This window comes from Dictyostelium purpureum (genome assembly GCF_000190715.1).
Source record: "Dictyostelium purpureum unplaced genomic scaffold DICPUscaffold_24, whole genome shotgun sequence".
In the NCBI taxonomy this organism is placed as follows: domain Eukaryota; phylum Evosea; class Eumycetozoa; order Dictyosteliales; family Dictyosteliaceae; genus Dictyostelium; species Dictyostelium purpureum.
Window position 1 is genome coordinate 80,290 of NW_003519361.1, and position 26,666 is coordinate 106,955.

The window sequence follows — 26,666 nt, forward strand, 5'->3', positions numbered from 1 at the left end:
GGAAAAAAAGGAAAAATTGGGCTAAATTAAGCCCCGGGGGAATTTTGTGGGGGGGGGGGACCAAAATTTAAAATTTTTTTTCCAAAAATATAAAAATTTCCCCCATAAAAATTTTTTAAAAAAATTTTTTAAAACTTTTTTCTTTTTGCTGTTCCCTTTTTTTTTTTTTTATTTTTTTTGTTATAAATTTTAAAAATAGAACATGATAAAAGATTACAAAAAATAAAATTTTTTTTTTTTGGATTCTATATCCTACAATTTGAATAATTAAATATTTGTTTTTTAAAAGCTTATTATAACCAAATGAATTATATTAAGTTTTTATTAACTAATTTTATATTTTTAAAAGAATTCGTAATAACGCTTTATAAATTTTAAAAAATAAACCATTTTCTTTTTCTTTATTTAACTACAGTTTCAACTAAGAGGTGATCTTTTCCAATTTGTCAAAAAGTTGTTAAAGATACACATGTGATGTCTTGATTGAGCCACCACACAATAGATCATTAAAGACATGGTATTGGGTAAGTATTTTAAAATAATGATCTTCAAATCTCTTTATAAGGCGTTTCCAAAAAGTACATGTATGGTCAAAACCTAAATATTCTACTAAATTTTCCTATTAATATAGTTTAATTTGTATATTATTTTCTTCCTATTTGGGTTTTTTATTTTAATATGATTCTTTTTAGTTATTCTACCGCCACATTTTTTTCCAATAATGAATCCTATTTTGATAAAAGATTACAAAAAATAAAAAAAAAATTTTACAATAAATAAAAAAAAATAAAATTTATTTAAAAGGAAATTTAAAAATATTTAAATATATGAATTGTTTTGGTATTTTTTTTTTTTTTTGGTTTTATTTAACTAATTTAAGAGTATTGTTTAATAAAATTTTTTATTTATTTATTTTTAAATTTTGAAAAAAAAAAATAAAAAAAAAAAATTATTTTTTATTTTTTTTTAAAATCATTTTTTTAATTTTTTTTAAAAAAATTTAAAGATCATTTTTTTTTGTTTTTCATAGAACTATAAATACGATAGAAGCAATTTCATTTTTTTTTCTATTATTTAAATATCGTATTATATATATTTTGGTTCTTTGTAAATATTTTAAAAAAAAATGTCGTTGCCATCACCATCAGATATCATTGCAAACACAACTACGAACACAACAACGACCTCTACTCCATCTACATCATCTACATCACCTTCAACATCCAATACAAATAATGATAGTGGACTATTAAGTACTGCAGATTTAACATCAAGTAGAACACCAACAAATTTTAAACAAAAAGCACAAAGAAATGTTACAGATTCATTTTCAACATTTTTACACTTCTTTAATGGAGAACTATTAAGTGTTGGAGATATGGTATGTTCACAAATTTAAAAATCATAAACCAATCTCTCAAATCTTATATTAATGTTTTTTATTTTATTTTATATAGGAATTAGAGTTTAGAAAAATTGAAGATAAACTAAAGATAAACTTGGATGATTACTTGGGACCAAATAACGCATCAAAAGAACAAATTTCTTCAGGGAAATTTAAAATTAAGGGTGAAGAATATGTTATTACAAAAGAAATTCAAAATTTTACATTGGAATTAAGTTCACTTTTAGTATTTGTCGAAATTATTAAAATTTAAAAAATGACCACTTTAATACTAACAATACAATTTTTTTTATTATAGAACCTAAACGAATTATCAACATTTATCTTAATTATTAAATATATTGAAAATATCAAACCATTAGAATTTGACAAATCAGAATTGGTTGACTTATTCGATTATTATTATACAGAAAGAGGTTCATTATTACAAATCTTGGGAGAAATTGTTACTAAGGTATTCGCAAATTCAGAATATAGTACATTTTTAACAGATTTTATTAGACAAAACAGTGATACTATCGAAACAAGTTTACTATCACATTTAATACCACTTTATAATTTTTCAATACCTTTAAATTTAAAAGTAATTATAAAATAAAATTAGTACATTAATTATTTATATTAATAGTTTATTAACAATTTAATTTTCATGTATATATAGGAGTTACAACAATTTTATTGTTTAAAAACTATTAAAGAACAGTTATCAATTGTCGAAACATTATTTTTATATAATTATTTTAAAATGAAGTACGAAGAGAACAATAATACAATTAGAACCAAACATTTATTAACAATTTTAAAAAAGATAAATGAACTTCAAATTGGCGTACACTCTGATCAATTAATTTATATACTAAACTCAACATTCTCCTCTAAGAATAGCGAACCCATCCAATTATTAAAAAGAATTGAATATGTTTCAGTTATGTTGGTATTTTGTAATAATAAATTTAAATATAGCCAGGAGTCATTACAACAAAGCGAACAAGAAATACTCAATACCCTCAAATCATTATCACAATCAATTCATTTCAATTCACCTTTAGCAACATGTTTATTATTTACAATTATCAATTTATTCCTATCATCAATAACCCACAATTTTGAACAAATTAATAGATCACTCCAACCATTATTCCAAAAAGCACAAATATTTGATCCAGTCGAATATCTTTCAAATTGTTTATTAACAGGTTTTAATGATAGTGCTGTAAGTAAAATACATATTTAAATATGTATTATCTTTTTTTTTTTTTTTTAAAATTTAAACTAATATTTTTTTATTATTACTCTTAAGTATTTGGCAGGTTATTGTGATTGTATAAATATATTTTTAAATAGACTCTGTGAATTGTCAAATCTTTCAGATATGGACAGTGAACGTTGTAATGGAATCATTGATATTTATTGTTTAACTCTAGAAAAAGGTGGAAAAGGCTTATTAGAAACCTTTTGGGCCAATAGAGGTAATGATCCAATATATCAATTTTGTAAAACTGAAGAAAGTTTATCTCGAGATTCATCAAAAATTATTTCAATTCTTAAATCAGTGATTGTTGACGAAAGATCATCAGGATTAGTGTATGTATAATTAATAAATAGATATTTTAATAAAAATATAATATAATATTCACATTATTAATAATTTTTTTTAAAATTTAGATTTAGCGAATTATCAGAAATTAGAATTTTCGGGAACAGAGTTGTCATTAGCAGAAACGATTTTGATAGAATGAAAAATTGGATGGAGGGTGAAAATTGGGAAAATAATAGAGTTGCAGTTAGTATAAAAAGAGCATTCCAAGCACCAATTAAATTATATAAAGAACAAAACAAATCATTTATTATGAAAGGTGATGGAACTGTTGAAGTTTTCGATTCTCTTCACGATTCAATCTTAGATTTAATTGCAGATTCAAGCTATACTCAAGCTCAATATATACAACAACAAACCATGTACTTTGATCAAGAATCTTTTAAAGCCTATATTGTTGTTTTGGACTTGATATCCAAATTCGTTAAATTTTCTCCAAATATTTCAACATATTTCTGGAAGATATTCCAAGAAAACCAAATTTTACAAAGTATCATTCAAGTCTATAGTAGATCATGTAATCAACAAAACTACAATGCATCATTGTCACAATCCACCAGTCTTTCAAATTCATACGGTTTAAATCGTAGTATTAATAGAGATGTCATTGTGGTCGCTAATAGCAGCATGTTATTCACCGATGTTTTGAAATCAATATTGTCGTTGTTCACAGCCTTCTCTCAAAATACACCAATTCCAATCTTAAATCTATTGGTTGAAAAAGGTATTTGGTCAAGCAACCCCGCTGATATGGTATCATTATTCAAAAAAGGCTCATTCACATACTTGTACGAAGAAGAAAAAAGAACTTCCTCCACTATCAAAGCATCATCTAGTGCTCCTTCAGCTACCTCATCACAACCATCATCGTTTGCCTTAACTAAATCAATAGTAAGGTTATTTAATACTTTTATCAATCAACTCAATGGTTTAGAAGATGTACTTGATAGACAACTATATTTACTGTATCTAGAATCATTTATCACATTCCACCTTCAAGTGATCTCCGATTACTTTATACTTAGCGGTAATAATAATCATTTGGAAGCATGGGAAATGATTGGTGAGATCTTTTTAGCTTTAGAAAAAATATTGTATAGATCACAATGCCACAATTCAATATTAAAGCCATTGGCATTCAAAATTATTAATAGCTTTTCAAGTGGAAATCTTCAATGCGTCCTTAAAACTCTTTTAGAAATCGAAACTCTTCAAATCACAAACAAAGGTGACCGTACAGCTTCCATCGATAGCATTTTATATTCATCACTCAGTTTTTCAAAAGCAATCCTCTCAACTATTTATTTATCTTTCCTCTTTGATAAAAAGAAATATGATCAAGATGATATGAATGAAGAGGTTGCATATAAATCTCAACACTTGGAGAGAAATAGCTTGGGTTTAACTAAACAATTCTTGGATACATTCTTTATTATCAAACAGTCTGAAGTTGGTTATGCCGATGTAGATGGCAGTGGAAAAGGTAGAGCCGATTTAAACAATCTCTTTATCATTATTTTCAACTACATTAACAGTATGCCCGATAATGAAGAAATTCAAATATTATCTTGCGAAATTTTATCCAGTATCGTTAGAATCCTCAGAGTCTTAGAATCTACCTTTTCTATATCAACTCTTTTCTCTACTGACGAGCAATTCTCTTTGATGATCGAAAATTTTACAAAACAATTTATTATTAGCAACAACGAATCAATTGATGTTTGGTCACCACGTTTAAAAACCTATACCCTCAGATTATTATTGGAATCATCAACATCACAAGTTACATTTATCAATAGAATTTTATCAGCCACACCCACTAGCCAAAAAGATCAACCAACCTCCCCAGAATCAAAGAAATCATTCATCACCCAACTTTTATTAAATAACAAATCAACCATTAAAGAAAACAATGAGTTATCTTTAAGTCTATTACAATTTATAAATAATATTTATTTGAACTCAGTTTACTATGACTCATTTATCGACTTTAAATTAAACAATAATCAAGAGTTTTGGTCTTTACTATTAGAAATTCAAAAAGGATTTAACCAAGATAACGCTCAATTATCTATTGAACAAATTGTTTACAGGACACTTAAAATCTCTTGTAGCATTGAAATCCTTTCGTTATCAGTATTACTCTCTACAAACCATAGTAATAATTTGGTATCATCTGCTATCACTATGACTAAATGGCACGAAATGTATAGGAATGGTAAAGAATTGGAAAAGATGATCAATGGCTTCTTTGATTATGTCGATATAGAAAAAGTAAGCCCACCAGAAAAAATTAGAGATCATTGGACAACTCACCATTTACCACCACCTGAAAAACTCCAAAAGTTTGTTGAAAATGGCCTTTTCCCAAATACAAATAATAGTACACCATTAGTAGAGTTGTTCAATATCGATAATATTGTAGATAGTTATAATTTCGATATGTCACAACCAGCACAAGCCCAATATATATCATTGTTAAACAACCACAACCGTTTCCAATTACTTTCAACTTCTTGTCTTTGTTTGAGCCGTTCTTTTTCAAAATTCTTTAGAGTAGTTCTTCAAAAGGAACCACAATACTTTATTGAATGCGAAACTGACGAAAAAGCATCGAATAGTCTTTTACCATTACTTAATATATTGGTAGATAAAGCTATGGGTATGACCGGTAATGCCATTCAAACATTGGTCACTAGAAATGATCTATTAACGTTCCTTGCCGAATCAATTCTAACAGTATCTCATCAATGGTGCAAGTATAGTCCAGAGAAATTGGTTAACACAGATGTACTTAGAAAACTCTCTGTTTTATTGTCACAAACCTCAATCGATTCTTTAGATCCAACTATTTGCTATTTGGTTTTATCATCTATCTTGGTATTGGTTGAAAACAGTCCACAACAATCTATTCAAATCAATGTATTTAATGAATTAATAAATATTTTATCAAGCTTTATTGGTAATCCCAAATCAAGAACCGTTCCAAATAATGGTAATGGTGCTTCAGGTGTTGATCCTAATGGTGATAACAATGGTATTAATGGTGACATCCTTGGAAATAGCAAAATTGATTCAGATTCAAAACATACAAATAAAAAACCATTACCATCCATTTGCAACCTTTCCATCACTATTTTACAAGTACTTATTGATCGTTTGGATGAAAACTCGTTAATTGCCGCTTTTCCAAACCATCTCTTAGAAAACCTTTGCAACCTTTTAGAAAGTTCATTAAACTTATCAAACAATAACCAACAACAAGTGGATTATAGAATTTCAACCGCTATCCTCAATCTATTAATTGGATTATGCAAACAGCCATTGATTGCTGAATCAATACTCGAACATAGATTCATTTGGTTACTGTGCAGCAACTCATTAAAATTTTTAGAAAACTCTAAAGATCCCTACTTACAACAATTTGAAGACTCTGGATTAAGTAAACCGTTTTCAATTTTTAGCAAATCTCAAGTTTTACAACAATCACCCTACCAAAACCGATTTACATCATCGTTATCAACATTACAGCAATCACAAATGTTACCAACATCCTCATTAACACCAACATCAATATCTGCATCAACTTCATTATCTTCGTTATCATTACAACAACAATCACAATATCAAACCTATGGGACAACATCAGCATATCAGCCATCACAATATCAAAACTATGGATCATCATCAACATACAAACAACTCCTTTCGAATCAATTTGATCAAAAAAAGAATAAATGGCACAAAGTATGGACCTTAGTAGTTAAATTTATGATTAATATTTCCAAACCTTTAGACAGAAGCGAAAGATTTATAGAGCAATTATCAAACTTTATATTTTCACACAAAGAAAGATTATTCTATTATTTTGATGATTTATCTCGTTCTAACCAATTTGGTCAAACTCAACAACCACAATTCTACAGTAAGCTCTGGTTTGAGCAAATCGAATACACCACCACATTGTTTTCAATTTTTTCGAAATACACCAAACGTTATTACCTTCAAATGGGTATCTTTAAACAATTCCTCAGCATCTCATATCGCTTAATGGTATCGATTTCAAATCAATGCTCAGAGTTATCCTTCATTGAAAATAACTTTAGACCAAAGACAAAGAACGAAAAGCATATCAATAGTATTCAAATTAAAGAATTTTTAGAACAACAACAGCAATACGAACAACAATATCAATCTTCACAACAACAGCAACAATCCACAGGCAGTCAATCACTTGGTAGTCCATACAAATTATCTACATCAGCCTCCCAAAAACAAAAATTACAACAGCAACAACATCAGCAAAACTACAGCAACAGTATTTTCAAATTTATTATAGAATCACTTTACATCAATATTTTGAATAACTGTTTCACAATTTTATTAAATGTTAATGAATATGTAGATAAATCTGAATTTATACCACAATTAACCTTTTATCCTGATGTTGCTTCATTTGGTACATTTGGACATATTTCAAACTATATATTAACAAAATATAATCAATTTAATTTAATTTATAAATTAAATATCAATAATAATAATTTAAATAATATCAATAATAATAGTTTAAATAATTTAAATAATATAAATGATCAAAGCATTTCAATTAATAACATTGTGGATTTAAATATTTTCAAAGCCAAAGTTAGACAAACTGCTGAAAAAGATGCATTACTTTATATTTTATATTTTAAACAATTATTACCATCATCAACTTCACAGCAAGAACAAACAAAAGAATCTCAAATTACAAGTGCAATTTCATCTTTATTAAACCAATTTTCATTAAAATCATTGACCCCAAGCAAATCATCATCAACAACTCCAATAAAATCAAAAATCAACAACTATGATGATGGTTCAACAAATTTAAATGAAGAGTATGATGATTTTTTCAATTTCCTCCAAGTTTTATTAAACAGCAAATAAACCACACACCAGAAAAAAAATAAAATAAAAAAATAATAAATAATATTTACTTGTAAATATAAATATTGTTTATTAATTATTTTCATTTATAAAAAAATATATTTATCATTTATAAATTATTTTATCTATTGTTAAAAAAAAAAAAAATTTTAAAGTGAACACGTATAAAAATTGACTGGAATTTTTTTTATTTTTTTTTAATTATTTCAAAAATTTTTTTTATATTTTTTTTTTAATTTTATTTTTTTAAAATTTTTTTTTTTAGTTCATTTATTTTTTTTATTATCTATCTATAATCTTTTTTTTTTTTTTATATATTAAGATTTTTAAATTATAGTTACTTTTTTTCAATATAAAAAAAGGAATTATAAGAATGGGCAAATTTGGAAAAAAAGATGATGACGAATCTGAATTTTTATTTGAAAATTTAGATAAAGGTCAAGTTGTTCAAGAAAAGAGGGCTTTCAATGAATCACCTATTCATCCAAGAAAATGTTCATTAGTAATTTCACAATTTCTTTATTTACTTTCAAGAGGTGATACCTTCACTAAAAAAGAAGCAACTGATATTTTCTTTGCTGCAACTAAATTATTTCAATCAAAAGATGTATGCATCATTTTGTTTATACTTGTTATCCTTAGTGTTATAAAATATTAAACTATAATAAATATTAATATTAACTTTTTTTAAAAAATAGATCCCATTAAGAAGATTAATGTATTTATTATTAAAAGAATTATCATCAATTTCAGACGATGCAATTATTGTTATTAGTTCTTTAACAAAAGATATGACACATAAAATTGAACTTTATAGAGCAAATGCTATTAGAATTTTATGTAAAATTACAGATGTAAGATCTTAAAAATAATATTATGATTAGCAATATAATAATAATTAAAATGGATTAGTAATGGTTATAAAAAAGTGGATTTCTTTTAGAGATTAAAATAATTAATAATTATTTTTTTTAATAATTTAGAGTTCAATTTTACCACAAATCGAAAGATATTTTAAACAATCAATTGTTGAAAAAGATCCACATGTTTCATCAGCAGCATTAGTTTCCTCAATTCATTTATTAAAGGTCAGTCCAGAAATTGTAAAGAGATGGGGTAATGAAGTTCAAGAAGCAATTTCAAATAAGTCAAATATGGTTCAATATCATGCTTTAGCACTTTTACATAGAATTAAACAACATGATCGTTTAGCTGTTATTAAATTAGTTAGTAATTTAATAAAAAATTCACTTCGTTCACCATATGCTCAATCCTATTTAATTAGATGTTGTGTTGAAATCATTGAAGAATCAAACACAGAGTAAGTAAAATCATTTTATATTCCATTAATTTATATCTATATAATTATAATATTAATTTTTTTATTTTTAATTTATTTAAAAAATTATAAAACTACAGAGATAGAATTTTCCGTGAGTATATTGAATCATGTTTAAGAAGTAAAAATGATATGGTTGCATATGAAGCAGCTCGTTCAATTTGCTCATTCAAGAATGTTTCAGCTAAAGAAATAAACTCAGCTGTTGGTGTTTTACAAAACTTTTTAAATTCAACTAAACCAACTTTAAGATTTGCTGCAGTTCGTACATTAAACAAAGTATGTATATATTTAATTATTAATTCACAAATAAAAAAATCATCAATATTAAATTAATCTTATTTTTATTAGTTGGCCCAAACCAATCCAACTGCAGTTGTACCATGTAATTTAGATATGGAAAATTTAATTACAGATAGCAATAGAAGCATTGCAACTTTAGCCATTACAACATTATTAAAAGTCGGCAATGAATCAAATGTTGAAAGATTAATTAAACAAATTGCAAACTTTTTAGGTGATATTAATGATGAATTCAAGATTGTTGTCGTTGATGCCATTACATCACTCTCACAAAAATTCCCAAAGAAACACAAGCATTTAATTATTTTCCTCAACAAGATTCTTCGTGATGAAGGTTCATTACAACTTAAACAAGCCACTCTCGATGCAATTCTTACTGTTGTCAACAATATTCCAGAATCTAAAGAAATTGCTTTGACTGAACTTTGCGATTACATCGAAGATTGTGATTTCCAAGATCTTACAGTTCAAATTTTACATCTTATTGGTCAAGAAGGTCCATTAACATCATCTCCAGCTCAATATATGAGATACATTTACAATAGAGTTCTTTTGGATAGTGGAATTATTCGTGCTGCTGCTGTTACCTCAATTGCCAAATTTGGTCTTCTCTACGAACCAATGAGGGATAAAGTTATCATCCTTCTTCAAAGATGTCTTTTAGATGAAGATGATGAAGTTCGTGATAGAGCTATTCTTTATTTAAGATTATTCAAAGAAGACGATATTCATTACCTTTCAAAGATTCTTATGGATGATGTACCAGTTCCAACTGTCAACATGCAAAAGAGTTTAGAAGTATACTTACATAATGGTGATTTCAGCGAACCATTCGATATTGCAACCGTTTCAACTGTTGTCGAAACTGCTCAATCTCCAATGATTGGCGATGGTAAATCCCCATTTGCTACTGGCTCAAAGAAATCAGAATCAAATGTCACATCACCAAAAGCTTCTGGTTCAGCTGCTAATGACCAAGAAGGTCCAGAATCATATGGCACCAAACTTTCTGCTATTCCACAATTCAGCGGTTACGGAAAATTATTAAAATCAAGCGAATTTATCGAACTCACCGAAACCGAAACTGAATATGTTGTCAATTGTGTTAAACATGTCTTTAAAGAACATATTGTATTCCAATTCAATGTTACCAACACTCTTAATGAACAACAATTGGACAATGTTTCTGTTAAAATGGTACCAAGCGATCCAAAACTTCTCAAATATGAATGCTCAATTCCTATTGATGCTCTTCCATATGGAGAGCCACAACCATGTTATGTTGCTATTCGTTATAATCCAGCAAATGGCTATCCATTATGTTCATTTAGTAACACCCTTAAATTCAAAGTTAGAGAAATCGATCCATCAACTAATCAACCAGAGGAACAAGGTTATGACGATCAATATAGTTTAGAAAGAATGGAAATTGTACCAAAAGATTTCTTAAACAGAGCCTATGTTGGAAACTTTGTCGAAGAATGGAAAGCAATCTCCGAAGATAATCAATTAGTACAAACTTTTTCATTAGTAGGTGTTAAAACAATCGATGAAGCTGTTAAACAAATCGTTAAAACTCTTGGTATGGCAACTGCCGAAAAATCTGAAGTCGTTCAACCAAAAGCTATGAAACACATCCTTTATCTTTCCGGTAAATCTTTATCCAACCAATTAATCTATGTCAGAGCCAGAATGAAATTAGATCAATCTCAAACAAATACCGATGTAGAGTTAACAATTAAATCTGACAGTGAAGAATTAAATGAATTTGTAATTTCTGCTTTTAATTAAAAAAAAAAAAAATACCATATAACTTTAATATAAAAATAAAAAAACTATAAATAATTTTAAAATAATCCATTCAACTGTAATTTACAACTCTTTATATCTTTTAAATAAATATTTTTTTTTATTTTAACACATTTATATTATTATCTTTATTATTTTTTATTAACTATTTAAACAGATAATTTATTATTAATACCAAAATTTAAATTACCAACTTGATTTGCCCATCTATGAATTGAATTGTATTTCCAGTAGGCAGATGATTTAGCAGTGTCGAGCTCTAATTGTTGATTGACTTGATCAATTGAACCTCTAATTTTATTGTCAAGAATTAAGGAGACTAATAATGACTCGACATCACTTGATGGAATATTTAATTCTTTTGAAATGAATGAAATTCTAATTTTAGTGTATGGTTTTAATAATTTAAGAAGTACTTGGGTTCTAATGTTTCTTAATAAATCTTCAATGTACATTCTGATGAATGGATCGTCCATAATGGTCTTACGATTATCCTTCAAGATCTTTTCAAATTGATAAATATCATTCTTTTCATAGGCCATAACTAAATTGGTCATTGCTAAAATATCTGGATCATTTTTATATCTGTTGTAAAATAGAAATTTTATATTAGCATATTTTTTTAAATAAATTAAAATTTTTTTAACTTACGGTTTAGCTTCAGTTGAATCGAATGGATTAATAGTTGAAAGCATTAACATATTGGCCAATACTAAATATTTAAGACATTGAATTCTTCTTGAGTTACCAGCTTCATCATAGTTTTTGAAAGCTTCAAAAAAGTCGGTGTGAGCTTTTTCCCATTCTTTTTCAGCCATGTGCATTTTACCACCACATTCTCTGATAATACCCATAATACGTGGATGTGGAATAGCGCTCTTAATTTCCAAAGCTTTTTTGTATAAATCTTTTAATTTTTTATTGTTTTTGGTTTCGGTATACATTTGAATTTCAAGAGCATAAATATCAACAAGTTGACTGCCTTTCTTTTGATCATCAGAACCATCTTCTAATTCACATGATTTGTGTAAATCCCTTAAGATTTTTGCTAAACGACCATATTCTTGTTTTTCAAATAATAACTTTGCTAATTTAAGATTAGTTCTAAACCAAACCCTCTAAATAATTTAAAAAAAATTATTAGTTATATTAATATGATTAATAATTTTATTTTTTTAATTATAGTTTATTGTTAATGGTCACCTCGAACCACTTTTTTTTTTTTTATATGTAATTTTTTATTTTTTTGCACATAAAAAAAAAAAAGTGGTTCGAGGTGGTTAGTTGTTTGTGATTTATGATTTATGATTTATATAATTTTTTAATACCTACTTCATTCTTTGTATCTATTAATGATTTTAATGTTAAATCAAAAACCTTTTGAATCATGTCTAATTCGATTGTATTGCTTGATGAAACCATATCTAAAATTGAATTAATACCTTTTTCAATATAATTGCTGCTGGCTGATGATTTGGTGTATGGAAGAAATCTTATATAAGCTTTAAGCATATCATCAAATTGGCCAATACGATAATATAATTTTGTAATTTTTTTTAATGCTTTGAAACCCCTGTAATATTTTAAATTAATAGATTATTAGTATTTTATTAATATGTTTTAATTTATTAATTAAATTAAAATAAATTTATTTACCATTCTCCTTTTTCCCCATTTTCTAGATTTATAACTTTTTCGTAACTTTCAATGGCTTCTGGAATTGAGTCATCAATTAAACCTTTTGAATTGTAATACTGATTTTCAATTTCTACACCTTCTTCTTCTTCTTCATCTTGATCTTGATCGTCTTCATCAAAATACTCGTCGTCATCATACATCATATCTTCATCATCTGACATTTTTTATTAATATTTCTTTTTATTTATCTAAACAAATAATACAATGTGGTCTAAAAAAAAACAATATTTATTTATATAAAGAAAATTTATAGAATTAGAGATTTTTTAAAAAAAATAATTTAAAAAAAAAATTGAAAATAAAATTTTTTTAATTAAAAAAAAAAATTGAAAAAAATTATAAAAAAATTAAAAAAAAAAAATTAAATAAAAAAAAAAATAAATTCAAATAAACAAAAGTTAAATTTAGTATTTTTTGATTTAAATAAAAATAGTTATTTATTAAAATTAAAATTAATTAATTTTAGATTTGAGATTTCCTTTAATAAACTATTTAAATTTGGGGTTATGTTTTGGCCCGGTTTTGTAATACCATCAATAGTTAAATATTTTAAATTTGACATTGTTGGTAAAATTGATTCCAAAAATACTTCGAGTTGGATATTTGTTAACACATGCACCAGTGTTAAAGATAAAATATTATTATTATTTTTGAAAGCTGATAATATGTTTATATCTATATCGAAATTTTTTAAAGTGAGTGATTGAAGTGATACATTATTTGAAATGATTAATTTTAAAGGTTCAGTAAATGATTTGGGAAGTGAGAATTCATTGAATAGTTGATAATAATGTGTTTTAAATTGATCAGTATCTCTATTTTTTCTATCATTTAAAAATTTTAAATACTCTTGATATTTTTTTTCTTTTCTTTTTTTTTTCTTTTTGAATCGGTTGGTTATTTTTTTTTCGCATCTGGCTATATCTGAATCATCGTATATGTAATCATCGTCATTTTCTTCTTCGCTGCTACTACAATCACTATTTGATTTGTTGGGTATTCCACCAAACACTATTACACCGCCACTGCCATCATCAATTACTGAGCAATTAATATATTCGATCGGGGAATCTGATGGTTTATTTTCGTTATCGGTTTCGCTGTCACTTTCTTTTTCTTCTAGATCGAATCTATCAGACTCTTCTTCACTTGAATAGTACTTTTCTTTACCTTTGGCGCTAATATAAAATTTTTCATCATTCATATATCTTCTTAGTGGATGCACACCTTCCTCCAGTATACATGAGTTACCAATTGAAAGATTTAATAAATGATTGTTGTTTGCTAATGACTCACACATTTCATACCAGTCGTCGGCAACGCTGCAGAGTCTTTTGATGGATTTCCCAAAGGGGTATATGATGTCATCATCGAATGGTTTGTAACAAGGATTTCTTAGATCGTTATTTTCGCCATAGTAATCTGATTCTTTAAATTTTGGTATAAAACTGTGGTCATTTATAAAACTTGATGATAAGCCTATATGATATAATATATCGTGGATATGGTATTGAACTTGAATTGATTTTAGTTGATTAAACCTTGATAGGCTTGATAGTGAATATGGTTCCAAACTATTATTACCTAATATTTTGATGGACTCTAAAGTGGGATCTAATGAATCAATTAAGTCTTTTGAATAACTAAAATAATCTTTGACACTATATGTGGTTAAATTATTGGTCTTAAAAAAAAATTTAATTAAATTTATTAAATCGTTTGAACAACTGCCAAATTTACTGCTATATATTAATTGGTCCACCAGCACCCTTTGACTTTGGCAATATCCCCCACTGATTACCAATGGTTCATAACTCGTTGGTGATTCAATATATAATGTTATTTTTGATTTTACTGATTTTTTTAAATGATTAATTGGTTTAATTTTAAATATTTTTTCACCACTATAATAATTTAAATAAAACTCTTCATTGTCTAAATGGTTGCTGGATGTGGGTGTTGCTGAATAGTCCATTGTGATTAGATATCTAATTTCCTCAAGGTTCGGATATAGCTGAAGTAATTTCTCTTCATCTTCTTCGAAACCATACTCTTCTCTTCTATATTTATAATATACCTCTTGAATGAAATGTTTAATTTGATATGGATTGATTAGACATTTATCTGAAAGTCTATTATATTTAATTTTTGATGATAAATATTTAATTCCATTCGATATCATTGAAAACCACTCTTTTGAAACCAACCCATATTTAAGAACCAGCTCGAATGAACTACAATAATCTTTTAATTTAATTTGATTCAATTCTTTACTATTACCATATATTATATTGTTATTATTATTAAATCTATTAATTATTTTATAATTATAATTATCCAAGTTTATTAATATTTCAATCAAGTATTGTTTTATGTATTTTGAAAAATTATTAAATAGTAAACAATCTGTCATTAGTCTATTCTTCAATTGTGAAAAACAAAGAGATAATATGAAAAAAAGTCGTAAAATTTAAAAAAAAAAGTTTTTTTAAAATGAAATTTTATTTTTATTTTTTTTTTATTTTTTTTTTTGTGTTTTTACTCTTGATCTTCGACTGATTTCATTGGGATACCATCTTCAAATTCTTCTTCATCACGAGCAGTTAAATTTCTATAGGAGCTATTATTGGTTGAGGTACTATTTGGTGCAATAAATTTATTATATCCAAAATATACCAAACCGACTACAAATATTAAAATGACAATTCCTAAAACAACATTACTTGTATTATCTTTTTTTCCAATTGATCCACTGTCATATTCTTCACTCTCTTCACTCTCGTTGCTACTATTTTCTCCTTTTTTTGAGTTTTCTGAACTGTCTTTTGAGGGATTACATTTACCTGTGTTTGTATTACATCCATTTTCACATGTCTCTTTACAAAATATAATTTTGTCATTATCCAAGTTAATTTCCTTTTCGTATTTAAGATTATCTTTAAAGTCTCTTTCAAAAGTGATGTTTTTGGTTCCACTTGCTTTTGGACATTCAAGGATGATTTTTAAATAATTTGATGACTTTACCTCGCATTCTTTACCGTCGAGTTTTGGTGATTTAATATAACTTGGTTTTGGTGGGAAGTGATTACCATAGATTGTGATTTGTGATTTAGAGGATGTTTTATTAATATATATAGATTCGACACCCATAATTTTCCATGAATATGGATATAATTCAGTTACACCATTAAATGCAATTTTGGTATAACCATCCTCACTAATATTGACACCATTCTTAAAAAACCTTTTGTTTGCTTCTCCTACTATCCATTGAATCTCGCTAACTTTGTTGAACTCTTCTGCAGTAAAACCAATATTATCACCTGTAAGAATAATATTCTTTAAATCACCATTTTTATTTAATTTAACTTCAATGCTTTCATAAATTTTATCATAATCTATAAAATAAAAAATAATTAATATCAAATTTTTGTTTAAATAGGTCCATATATTTAAAGTACACATACCACACTCATTTAAGGGTGAGTCAATGAAAGTGTTTTTGTCAAATGATACATTAAATGCTGGGTAACAACTATAACAATATGGTAAAACACCAAATAAATTATTATTGGTAAGTTTTAATTTTGAAATGCTGCATACACTGTCTGGAATAGCTCCATTAACTCCACTACCGGATAAATCTCTGTATTAAAAAAAAAATTAATATAAAAATATAAAAAAATGATGAAGAAAAAATTAAAAATACTTACAAATCTTGGATTGTTGTGGTTATTCCCAAATCACTATATAATGTATTTAAATTTGAGGATCTCATTTTACTGTAATATTTTAAAAAAAAGTTAATAAATTATGGTTAACCCTGCTAAATTATAAAATTTAAATATAAATATTTACAGTGTTTCAATATTATTTTCTATTTTACTTAAATCAAACTTTCCTCCCATCCAATTATTAAAAGTTCTAAATAATTATAAATATGATATTAGTACTAAATAAAAAGATTATTTCCTATTTTTGTTTTTTTTTTACAATTTTGTTAAAGAGTCTACAAAACCCCTGAATGGGAATCCCAAACTACCATTGTCATATGTAAAGTTTTTAGCATTAACAATTTCTCTAAAATAATATAAAAAGTATATTAGTATTTGTTTTTTTATAATTTAATAAGGTTAAAACTTACATTTCTTGTAACACTTTTCTTTTAATACCAGTTCTGAGATCAATTAGTTCTGTTGTTGGTTTGATTGGTATATCAGTACCAAAATAAGTTAATACAGAATCTTTATCTCCAATTAATTCCTTTAAGTGTTTAAATAATACAGGATCTATTTCAAAATTTGATAATTTTGAGAAGGGACTTATTGCTCTATATAAAATAAATAATAGTTTTAGAAGCCATGAATGAAACCACAAGATTTAATAATTTTTTATACTTACAATTTCTGAACTTTGGTATATTTGGCAATATTTTGTAAACTTAAAATATTGCTACCAATAAACTTAATGGTTCTATACATTTAAAATAAATTATTAATAAAAACTCTATTATTATAATTACCAATATTTTGATTAAAGGGTTTTTAAACATACAATGCATCCATATTAACTAAATCTAATTTTGGGAACTCTGATACTGAAATAGTCCAAACTCTATTTAATTTATCATATTTTTCGATATTTTCAAACTTTATAGAAACTGTATCATCATTTCCTTCATAAACTAAATTTCTATAAATATAAAAAATAAAAAATCTACTTTAGAACTACATATATTATTTTTAGAAGTGTATATATATATTGCCTAATTACAATGTTTTAACTTCGAATTTTGTTGGAATTGAAAGTGTTTTTTCTTCTTTAAAATATGAATCACCAATTGTTATATCCCTATAAAAAAAATTATTATTATTATTATTATTAGAATTGTTAATGTAAAAAAATTATTTTATAATATTTACAATTTATCTAAAACTAGGGTGTTATCTTTTTCAAATACAAAACCTGTGCAATGATCTAAAACTCTTTTTAAAAAATTAGTAATTTAATTGGGGTTGTTTTCTAAATTTATTGAATATTGTAATATACATACAGAGTTTTAATAGTTCTATTTAATGAATTTAAAAAATCATCAAATAGATCAAAACGACTTAATTCTCTAAAATATTGTTATTTAAAAACAAAACAGAAAAAAAAAAAAAAGTTAATTAAAATGATTAAAAGTTATGAAATTAAAATATATAGATATACTTACACTGTTTCTAATTTCTCAAGATCCTTAAAAGAATCGTCTATATGTCCCATGTCATTTTCCTCATCTAAAGAACCTTGAGCTTTAATTCCAATGACATTATTGCCAACACATTTAAATATTTTACCACCTTTACAATAATCAGCAATACCATCTGTTTTTGGGAACAAAAGATTTACTAATTTTTGGTCCATAACCTCCGCTATTTTGTCAATTGCATCATCTATTTATAAATTTTATCAATATTAATATTATTTTTTTTAATTTATTAAATGATTTTTTAAAATTTATTTAAATATTATTATTTTTGATTTTTTTAAAAAGAAAAACATTTATTTAATTTATAAATTAAAATATATATTTTTTCTTACATTGTTTTTCATAAAGGCCTCCTTTTATTGACACATTATCTGTTGAAACAAAAGAACACAATAAAGATATTACAAACAATATAAATAAATAAAATGGTTTCTTCATTTTTTAAAATAATTAATTGCCATACAAATAAATAAACTAAAAAAAAGAGAAAATAATAAAAAAAAATAAAAAAATTAAAAATGAAAAAATGAAAAAATAAAAAAAAAAATAAAAAAAAAATAAAAATATATTTTTAAAAAAACTAAAAAAAAATAATTAAATTATTAAACACCAAAACCACGAAGTTTTCTTAAGATCTTAAGAAAACCAACAATGGTTATTTTGTTTAATTTAAAGAAATTAATTTTTAAAAAAAATTAAAAAATTAAAAAAAATATAAAAATGGATTTAGTATTATTTATTTAATTTTATTTATTTGCTATAATTTATTTATTTTAACTTTTTCAAGATAATTTATAGAGAGAAGAGGTAAAGAGAATTCAACTTTTTTTAATGCATTAATATTACTAAGCTCTGGGATAACATTGGATGATTGGAAACTTTTGCCCAATTTTAAGTATTTTAGAGATGAAGGTATTATAGATTCGTCAGCACCAGAGATAAGAGATTGATTAAACGAGTCACCAAAAACCAATTCTTCTACAGCTTCTGGAATTGACAATGGAGCTAAAATTTGATTAAAATCGGTACCAAATGAGAGTGAAACTAAAGAATTTGGGAGAACACCTGGAGCAATTGGTTGATTGAATGATTTACCAAATTTTATTGATTTTAAAGAGGATGGTAAGGATGACAAAGAAATATCTTGATTAAAATCCTCACCAAAAACAATTGATTCTATGTTATAGTTTAATAATTTATCAAATTTAATTGGTGAATTAAATCTATCACCAAATATAATTTCAATAATTGATGATGATGCTGAAATTATACTGTAAACAATTTGTGGTTCTTGTTGCTGTTGTTGGTATTCTAATTCTTGTTGTTGTAACTGTTGTTGAATTGATAGTGGAATTCCTCTTGGTGTTGTACCGCCCCCACCTCTTGGTGTTGTATTGCCTCCACCTCTTGGTGTTGTATTTCCTCCACTTCTTGGTGTAATGGTACCACTACTTACAGTGCTACTTGTTGTTGTACTATGATTTTTTGATGATTTTGAATCTGCTAAACCAATTAGCAATGGCTGATTAAAATCCCTACCAAATTCTATAGATTGAATACTTTGTGGTATTATACCATTAACGAGAATTTGATTAAATGTATCATGGAAAATAATTTTCTTTAAATTTTGTGGTAAACAACCTAATTTTTAAAAAAAAAAAAATTTTAAAAATTAATATAAATAAAAATTTAAAAAAAAAAAAAAAAAAAAAAAATATAGTTACCTGGTAGGAGTTGTAAATTAAAACTATTACCGAATGAAAGAAATTGTACGGATGATGGAATGGATTTTGGTAATAACTCTTTAAACTTATAGGATGAATTTAGATCTAGTTCTAAACTTATACATGAGTTTGGTATGTATTTTGATTTTAATGGTTTTTTAAAATCACCCATAAATAATCTAAGGGAGGTAATTGAATTGGGAAGAAGTTTTTTAGAGGGCGGACCTTGTTCGACATGAATCGAGAGAGTTCTAACGGACTTGTGAACATACTCTGGAACTAAACTATGACCACTGTAATAAGTTAAATTGGAAACAGAATCTGGAATAAATTTAGTACCGATACTAGACTCACCACCATAATAAAGAGTCTTTACTGTGCCAGGGATCGAGTTGGCGACTAATGGGAAATTATTAAATATTTTAAGATTCTGAACACCCTTTGGAATACAGTTTGGAGTAAATGGCTGATTAAAATTACTTGAGAATTCGAGAAAAGTAACACTATCAGGGATATAGCCAGGTGAGAGAGGTTGATCAAAGTTTATGCCAAAAACTAATGTGGACACATTGGGAGGAATACATCCTTTTAGTATGAGTTGGTTAAAGTTGTCGCCAAATATAAGGGTGGTAAGAGATTGTGGTAAAACATTTGCTGTTATCATCTCGTTGAACTTTTTTCCGAATTTTATAGTCTCTAAATTTGGTGGCAATTGACCAGCTTTGATGATAGAATTGAATGAAAAACCAAATTGAATAGACTTTATAGAATCTGGCAATTGGCCTGCTTTAATTTCATTGTTGAAAGAGCTTCCAAAGACAATAGATGTTACAGATGATGGTATGGCTAATGGAGTGATGGGTTGGTTATATTCATCGGAAAACTCGATGTTTTCTATGTAATTTGGAATATCGCCAATATTTAATTTTTCGTTTCCCACAATCTTTAGAGATTTCGAATAACTTCTTAACTCTGGACTAAAGCATAATAGCTGATCGATGTTTTGGACCTCTTGATTTAAATAATTAAATATTTGTAAATGATAAAAAATATATTTGTTTATATATTGATTTCTCCAAACCGAAAAAAACAATCGTTCCCCTTCTGAAAATTCATACTGTGGCTGCGATGTTGGCCCATTATTATTTGAACTATTTACAATATTATGATTACTGGTACTATTTACAAGATTATTATTTTTTTTTTCATTATTACCAAAATGTTTCATTAAATTAAAACTACTATTATTTCTTTTTTTAAATGTTAATAATGATGTGAATGTCATTTTTTTATTTTATTTTTTATTTTTATATATAATTTATAATTATGATAATTTTTTTTTTTTTATTTATATATTTTATTCTATTTTTAAATTTTTATTTTAAAATTTTATTCGATTGGAATTTTTTTTATAAAAAAAAAAGTAAATATCTTTGTTATAAAATTTTTAATATTATTAAAATTTATGTGATTGTTGATTGATTGATATTATTACGTTGATAAAAATAAACCTTTTTTCGAAAACTGTTTTTTTTTTTTTTTTTATTAATTATTTTAAAAAAAAAACTATTATAGTTTTTTTTATTTTGTGTAATATAAAAAAAAATTATATAAATAAATTTATTAAAAAAAAAAAAAAATATTTATAAAAAAAAAAATTAAAATAAATTAAAAATAAATATTTTTATTTTTTTCTTTTATTTTTTTTTTAATTTTTGCATATTGATATGATGATTATTATAATTAGTTTTATAATAAGCCATATAAATTGCAAAATTCATTTGAAATATAATTTTTCTTTTTTTTCATTATATTTTATGTTAATAAAGAATATGTGTTTTTGAGCGTTTTTTTTTTTTACCCCCAATAATTTTGTATATATAAAGCAAATATTAAAAAAAAACAATTATTTTAATTGTTTTTTTTTTTTTTTTGTATATTTATATTATTATAATATACAAAATAAATATAATAACCAATACACAATATAAATTTTATGCATAAAAATAACAATGAAAATAAGAGTTATTGTGATGATGATGATATCATATCACAAACTAATAAAAACAACCAAACACCCACTCAAAAAAAAAAAAAAAAAAATTTTTATCACACCCACACTGTTTCCATATTGCAACTATAACTATTTTAAAAAAAAAAAAAAAAAAATACAAAAACATACTTTTTTCTATTTTTTTAATATATACACAAAAATTTTCTTTAATAACCCAATTAATAAATTATAAACACCACAAACAATCTCCACGCACACAAATTTTAAAGCATCTTTTGTCGCCAATTTTTTTTTATTTTTTTTTTATAATTATTGATTATTGATTTTTTTTATAAAATTTTATTCTCGATGCTTTCAAACGGTGAACGAATTCAAAGTTTTTGAATATGCACCAAAATAAATAAAAAAAAAACTAAAATAAAATTATAAAAATTATAAAAATTAAAAAAAATAAACATAGAAAACAATTTTATCTAGATATACATAAAAAAATTTACACAAACAAAAACAACCAAGTTAATAAAAATAAAATATTAATAAAAACAATAACAATAACAATAAGAAAAGAACAATAATACAAACATAACAATATTGAAAAAAAAAAAAAAAAAAAATTAAAGCAATAAAAGGTTTTTAATTTTTAATTTATTTTTGTTATTTATTATTATGTTTTTTTATACACATCAGTAATCTTTTTTAAATCTTTATTTCTTTTTTTATTTTTTTGTTTTTATTATTTTTTTTTTGTTTTGCATGAAATATAAATATGGCTATTTTACTATTATTCAAATTAAATAAAAGTTATTTTTATATTATTATAATAATAACTTATCCACTTTTTTTAAAATAGTCAATAGTAATTGTAATGATAAAACCTATTAATGTGTTTTGTTTTTTTATTTATAAATTAGTTTTTTTTTTTTTTTCCAATTTGGGGGAGGGGGTAGTGGTATTTAAAACATTAGATAAACATTAAACAACAACAACAACAACAAAAATAAAAATAATAGTAATTATAGTACCACTGTAAATATGTATATTTAGAGTGTGGGATTTTTTAATCTATCTATTCTGATGGTGGTATTGAAATTTTTATTTTTATCTTTTTTTTTTTTTTATATGTTTATATGTTTTATTTATTAATTTAAACCCACCATTTTTTTTTTTTAAATTTAAATGAATAATACCCACTCATTCCTTTTGTTATGATGATATATGATGATATTATCGAATTATTTATTTAACACTCTATTCTATTATTTAGATGTAATTGTTTTATCTACAAAATTATTTATTGATAGTTAATTTTTTTGGGAGTGCGTGTGCAGTGTGTGCTAGTGAACATTTAAAATATTCACCCTTTTCAAATATAAAAAAAAATGAAAAAAAATAACAAAAAGAAATTTTTAATTTAAAAAATTGCTATTTAATCAAATTATTAATATTGTTTTAAAATATAAGTTTATTTATTTGTATATTTATTGGTATATTTATTTGCATATTTATTTTATAGTTATAGTTAAATTTTATAAAATTATAGTTTATTTATTTGTATATTTATTTGTATTTTGTATATTATATTTTTTCAAATTTATTATTTTTGTATATATTTAATCAAAAACAATCAATAATAATAAAATGATTTCAAACGATGACTATTTAATGGATATTAAAGATAGGGATTTTCTATTGGAGGTCGCTATTGGATATACCAAATCAATTTCATTAAGTATTGCATTAAAGTTAAATATTCCTCAATTGTTACAAAGTGGGCCAAAATCATGTGAAGAATTGGCAAAAATTACAAACACCCATTCAGAAAATCTTTATAGATTATTAAGAACTCTATCAACCATTGGAATATTTATTGAAGATGAAGAGAAAGATGGAGTGTTTTCAAATTCAAGATTGTCATTACTCCTAACCAATACCTCAAACTCCAGTTGGATCAACAATATCTACCTCCAATCCCACCCAAATGTAATCAAATCATTCATGTATTTAGAAAAAACAATTGAAACCGGTGAAAGCCATGGTATGACATCACAAGGTTTTTCAAGTGCTTGGGAAATGTTTGAATTAGATACCAAGTTAAAATCCTATTTCCACAATACAATGACATGTTTCACTCAAGATGAAATCAATACAATACTAAAGTATATAGATTTTAACGAATTTGAATCAGTGGTAGATTTAGGTGGCTCCACCGGTGTCCTTTTAAAAGCAATTGCAAAAAGTAAGAATGGAATAAAAGTTAGATCCTTTACCAATTTCGATTTGCCCCACGTAATCTCTCAAAACAAACAAGATTGTGAGGATGATCGTTATTCAGACGTCTCTGGTGATTTTTTTATTTTGGACTCAATCCCAAAAGCAGACTGCTACACTTTAAAATTCATCCTCCATATGTTTAATGATGATAAAGTATTATCACTTTTGGAAAATCTTAAAAGATCAATTGATAAGAATGGTAAAGTGTATATATTTGACCACATAGTCCAACCTAAAAACACCCCATCTGCTCCATTTTATTTTGATTTACGTATGTATACATTAATATCCTTAATTTATTTATTATAAATTATTAATTGTTTTTTTTTATTAAAAGAAATGATTTTAAATTTTAATGGAAAAGAAAGATCAGTCAAGGAATGGAAAGATGTTATTGATAGATCTCCATTTAAAATCAACAGCATAAGGGTTTTATCAGACAATAAAAGAATGTCATTAATTGAACTTTCATTAAAATAGTTGGTTCAATCAAATAAATTTATTTATTACAGTTTTCAAAAATAAAAAAATAAAAAAAATAATTTATAAATAATTTATCTTTCTATTATTATTATTGTTCTAGTTTTATTGTATTTTTTTTTTTTATATAATCCACAATAAAACCCAAAAAGCTAAAAAAAAAATAAAAAAAAAAGATTAAAGATAAAAGATCAATACCTAAAAAATAAAAATATAAATAAAAAATAAATCCAAAACTACCATTACATTAAAAAAAAGAATGAAAAAAAAAGTTTACACAAGATGTATTTGTGTATTTTTTTTTTTTTTGTTTATTTATTTATTTTTTTTATTTTATTTTTTTTTTAAATGGGTATTGAATATTATTAAAGCTAAAAAATTGATTTATTAATAATAATTAAACATTGGCTACTTATTATATTTTTTTTAAAACTGTTATTATTATTATTACTATTACTATTATTATTTTATATATATCTAAAGTTGTTTTTATAACTAATATTTATTAATTCCAAATAATCTAACACGATCCATTCTGGGCATTTTCGATAAAACAATTACAAATGATGCAATTGCGTTAATATAAAATGGAATTCCTTTGTAACCATTTGAATGTAAAGTAATCATGAATCTAAAAAAAAAAAAAATTAGTATTTCTTTTTATTAAAAAAAAATATTTAAATAATGAGGTTAATATTTACAAGATAATTGGAATAATAGTGAAAAATTTTCTTGTTGGTGTATATTGTTGTCCTCTATCAATTTGTTCCCATAATGTAAGTCTGCTATATTTTCCTTGACTCCAACCTTTTTTTATAATAAAAAATGAAAGATTAATAAATGTTGAATCGAAATGAAAATAAAACTTTATAAAATTTCATCACCTACCTGCTTGGAAAAATGGGATACCTTTTTGCCAATGGAATCCAAAAAATGTAATCTATATTTATAATTTTAATGTTAATATTAGTTAATGAAACCCTAAAATATAATTTAATTGATTTGATTTGCTTTTATTATATTTATTATTCATGGTGCAATAAAAAAAAAAAACTATAACCAATTCTATCTTAAAGTTTTATTATTGATAAATGTACTATTTTTTTATATAAACAAAGGAAAATAAATAAATAAACAGGCTACTTACAACTGCATGTAAAAGTGTAATGGTTAACCAATCATATTCATATGTTGGAACTAAAACTGAAAATAAAACTTTGCAAGCTATAATTGCAACAATATATATAACCCAAAATCTCTTTGAGTGCATCCAAGATTGATTTCTATTAATTTGAAATTCATCTGTCATTTTTGAAATATATATGTGCGAAGTATATTATTTAATATATATTTAATGTCTATTTAACTATTTTTTTTTTTCTTTGAGTTTTTTACTATTTACAATAATTATAATTTTGAAAGGAATTATGATTGAAAAAAAAAAAAAAAAGTATAGATTAATCTTTATTCTATGTGTTTTGGTGAATGTAATAAAAAAAATAAAATGTAATAAAATATAAAAAAGAAAGAAAAAAATTAAAAAAAAAAATTAAAAAATTAAAAAATATTTTAAATAAAAAAAATAAAAATTTATTAAAAAAAAAAAAAAAAAAAAAAAAAAAAAAAAAAAAAAAATTAAATAAATAAATAACCAAATCCAGGTCCTTCCCTAAGGTAAAGGGAAGGATTAACTCCCAACATGTTGATATCATCTATTCAATAGTTTTTTTTTTTTTTTTTTTTTTTTTTAAATTTAAAAAAATTTTCCAAACTTTTTAATTAAAGAAATTTAAATTCTTGTTTTTTATTGTTTGGTTTCATTAACAATTTAATTTAATTGTTT

The 26,666-nt window shown here is 24.6% G+C and overlaps 7 protein-coding genes across 7 annotated transcripts; 3 read left to right on the top strand and 4 right to left on the bottom strand.

The window, feature by feature from the left end:
- Positions 1–1,034: 1,034 nt before the first annotated feature.
- On the top strand, positions 1,035–7,934 carry DICPUDRAFT_52910 (uncharacterized protein; the record flags this gene model as incomplete). Its single annotated transcript, XM_003284353.1, has 7 exons — positions 1,035–1,381; positions 1,458–1,631; positions 1,704–1,988; positions 2,067–2,618; positions 2,706–2,989; positions 3,071–6,444; positions 6,652–7,934. Exons 1-7 carry the CDS (start codon positions 1,127–1,129, stop codon positions 7,932–7,934), a joined length of 6,207 nt encoding a protein of 2,068 aa, XP_003284401.1. The 5' UTR covers positions 1,035–1,126.
- A 316-nt stretch (positions 7,935–8,250) lies between these two features.
- On the top strand, positions 8,251–11,486 carry DICPUDRAFT_45443 (uncharacterized protein). The gene is made up of 5 exons (XM_003284354.1): positions 8,251–8,541; positions 8,633–8,788; positions 8,918–9,255; positions 9,354–9,552; positions 9,625–11,486. Exons 1-5 carry the CDS (start codon positions 8,308–8,310, stop codon positions 11,365–11,367), a joined length of 2,670 nt encoding a protein of 889 aa, XP_003284402.1. The 5' UTR covers positions 8,251–8,307; the 3' UTR covers positions 11,368–11,486.
- A 48-nt stretch (positions 11,487–11,534) lies between these two features.
- Positions 11,535–13,244, bottom strand: DICPUDRAFT_148196 (proteasome component region PCI domain-containing protein; the record flags this gene model as incomplete). The annotated part of the gene is made up of 4 exons (XM_003284378.1): positions 11,535–11,970; positions 12,037–12,503; positions 12,718–12,958; positions 13,042–13,244. The coding sequence occupies 4 exons, from the start codon at positions 13,242–13,244 to the stop codon at positions 11,535–11,537; spliced, it is 1,347 nt and encodes a 448-aa protein (XP_003284426.1).
- Positions 13,245–13,516: 272 nt separating this feature from the next.
- Positions 13,517–18,772, bottom strand: DICPUDRAFT_75373 (uncharacterized protein; the record flags this gene model as incomplete). The annotated part of the gene is made up of 14 exons (XM_003284379.1): positions 13,517–15,392; positions 15,626–16,481; positions 16,551–16,729; positions 16,797–16,865; positions 16,942–17,007; positions 17,077–17,163; positions 17,228–17,413; positions 17,485–17,556; positions 17,638–17,775; positions 17,857–17,934; positions 18,006–18,068; positions 18,137–18,202; positions 18,299–18,518; positions 18,667–18,772. The coding sequence occupies 14 exons, from the start codon at positions 18,770–18,772 to the stop codon at positions 13,517–13,519; spliced, it is 4,062 nt and encodes a 1,353-aa protein (XP_003284427.1).
- Positions 18,773–19,031: 259 nt separating this feature from the next.
- On the bottom strand, positions 19,032–21,655 carry DICPUDRAFT_96685 (uncharacterized protein). Its single transcript, XM_003284380.1, has 2 exons — positions 20,059–21,655; positions 19,032–19,975 (listed from the first exon to the last, which is right to left on the bottom strand). The coding sequence occupies exons 1-2, from the start codon at positions 21,341–21,343 to the stop codon at positions 19,092–19,094; spliced, it is 2,169 nt and encodes a 722-aa protein (XP_003284428.1). The 5' UTR covers positions 21,344–21,655; the 3' UTR covers positions 19,032–19,091.
- A 1,909-nt stretch (positions 21,656–23,564) lies between these two features.
- DICPUDRAFT_52923 (uncharacterized protein) lies at positions 23,565–24,977 on the top strand. Its single transcript, XM_003284355.1, has 2 exons — positions 23,565–24,614; positions 24,681–24,977. Exons 1-2 carry the CDS (start codon positions 23,711–23,713, stop codon positions 24,821–24,823), a joined length of 1,047 nt encoding a protein of 348 aa, XP_003284403.1. The 5' UTR covers positions 23,565–23,710; the 3' UTR covers positions 24,824–24,977.
- Positions 24,978–25,318: 341 nt separating this feature from the next.
- DICPUDRAFT_148200 (uncharacterized protein) lies at positions 25,319–26,132 on the bottom strand (the record flags this gene model as incomplete). The annotated part of the gene is made up of 4 exons (XM_003284381.1): positions 25,319–25,454; positions 25,525–25,630; positions 25,712–25,763; positions 25,971–26,132. The coding sequence occupies 4 exons, from the start codon at positions 26,130–26,132 to the stop codon at positions 25,319–25,321; spliced, it is 456 nt and encodes a 151-aa protein (XP_003284429.1).
- Positions 26,133–26,666: the final 534 nt, after the last annotated feature.

Excerpts from the sequence above, each read along its gene's own strand:
- DICPUDRAFT_45443 (XM_003284354.1), top strand. The coding sequence starts at position 8,308 with ATGGGCAAATTTGGAAAAAAAGATGATGACGAATCTGAATTTTTATTT. Across the intron at positions 8,789-8,917 it reads TTTTATGTAAAATTACAGAT|AGTTCAATTTTACCACAAAT; the intron begins GTAAGATCTTAA and ends TTAATAATTTAG. Across the intron at positions 9,553-9,624 it reads CAGTTCGTACATTAAACAAA|TTGGCCCAAACCAATCCAAC; the intron begins GTATGTATATAT and ends TATTTTTATTAG.
- DICPUDRAFT_52923 (XM_003284355.1), top strand. The coding sequence starts at position 23,711 with ATGATTTCAAACGATGACTATTTAATGGATATTAAAGATAGGGATTTT. Across the intron at positions 24,615-24,680 it reads TCCATTTTATTTTGATTTAC|AAATGATTTTAAATTTTAAT; the intron begins GTATGTATACAT and ends TTTTATTAAAAG.
- DICPUDRAFT_96685 (XM_003284380.1), bottom strand. The coding sequence starts at position 21,343 with ATGACATTCACATCATTATTAACATTTAAAAAAAGAAATAATAGTAGT. Across the intron at positions 19,976-20,058 it reads TAATTTACAACTCCTACCAG|GTTGTTTACCACAAAATTTA; the intron begins GTAACTATATTT and ends TTTAAAAATTAG.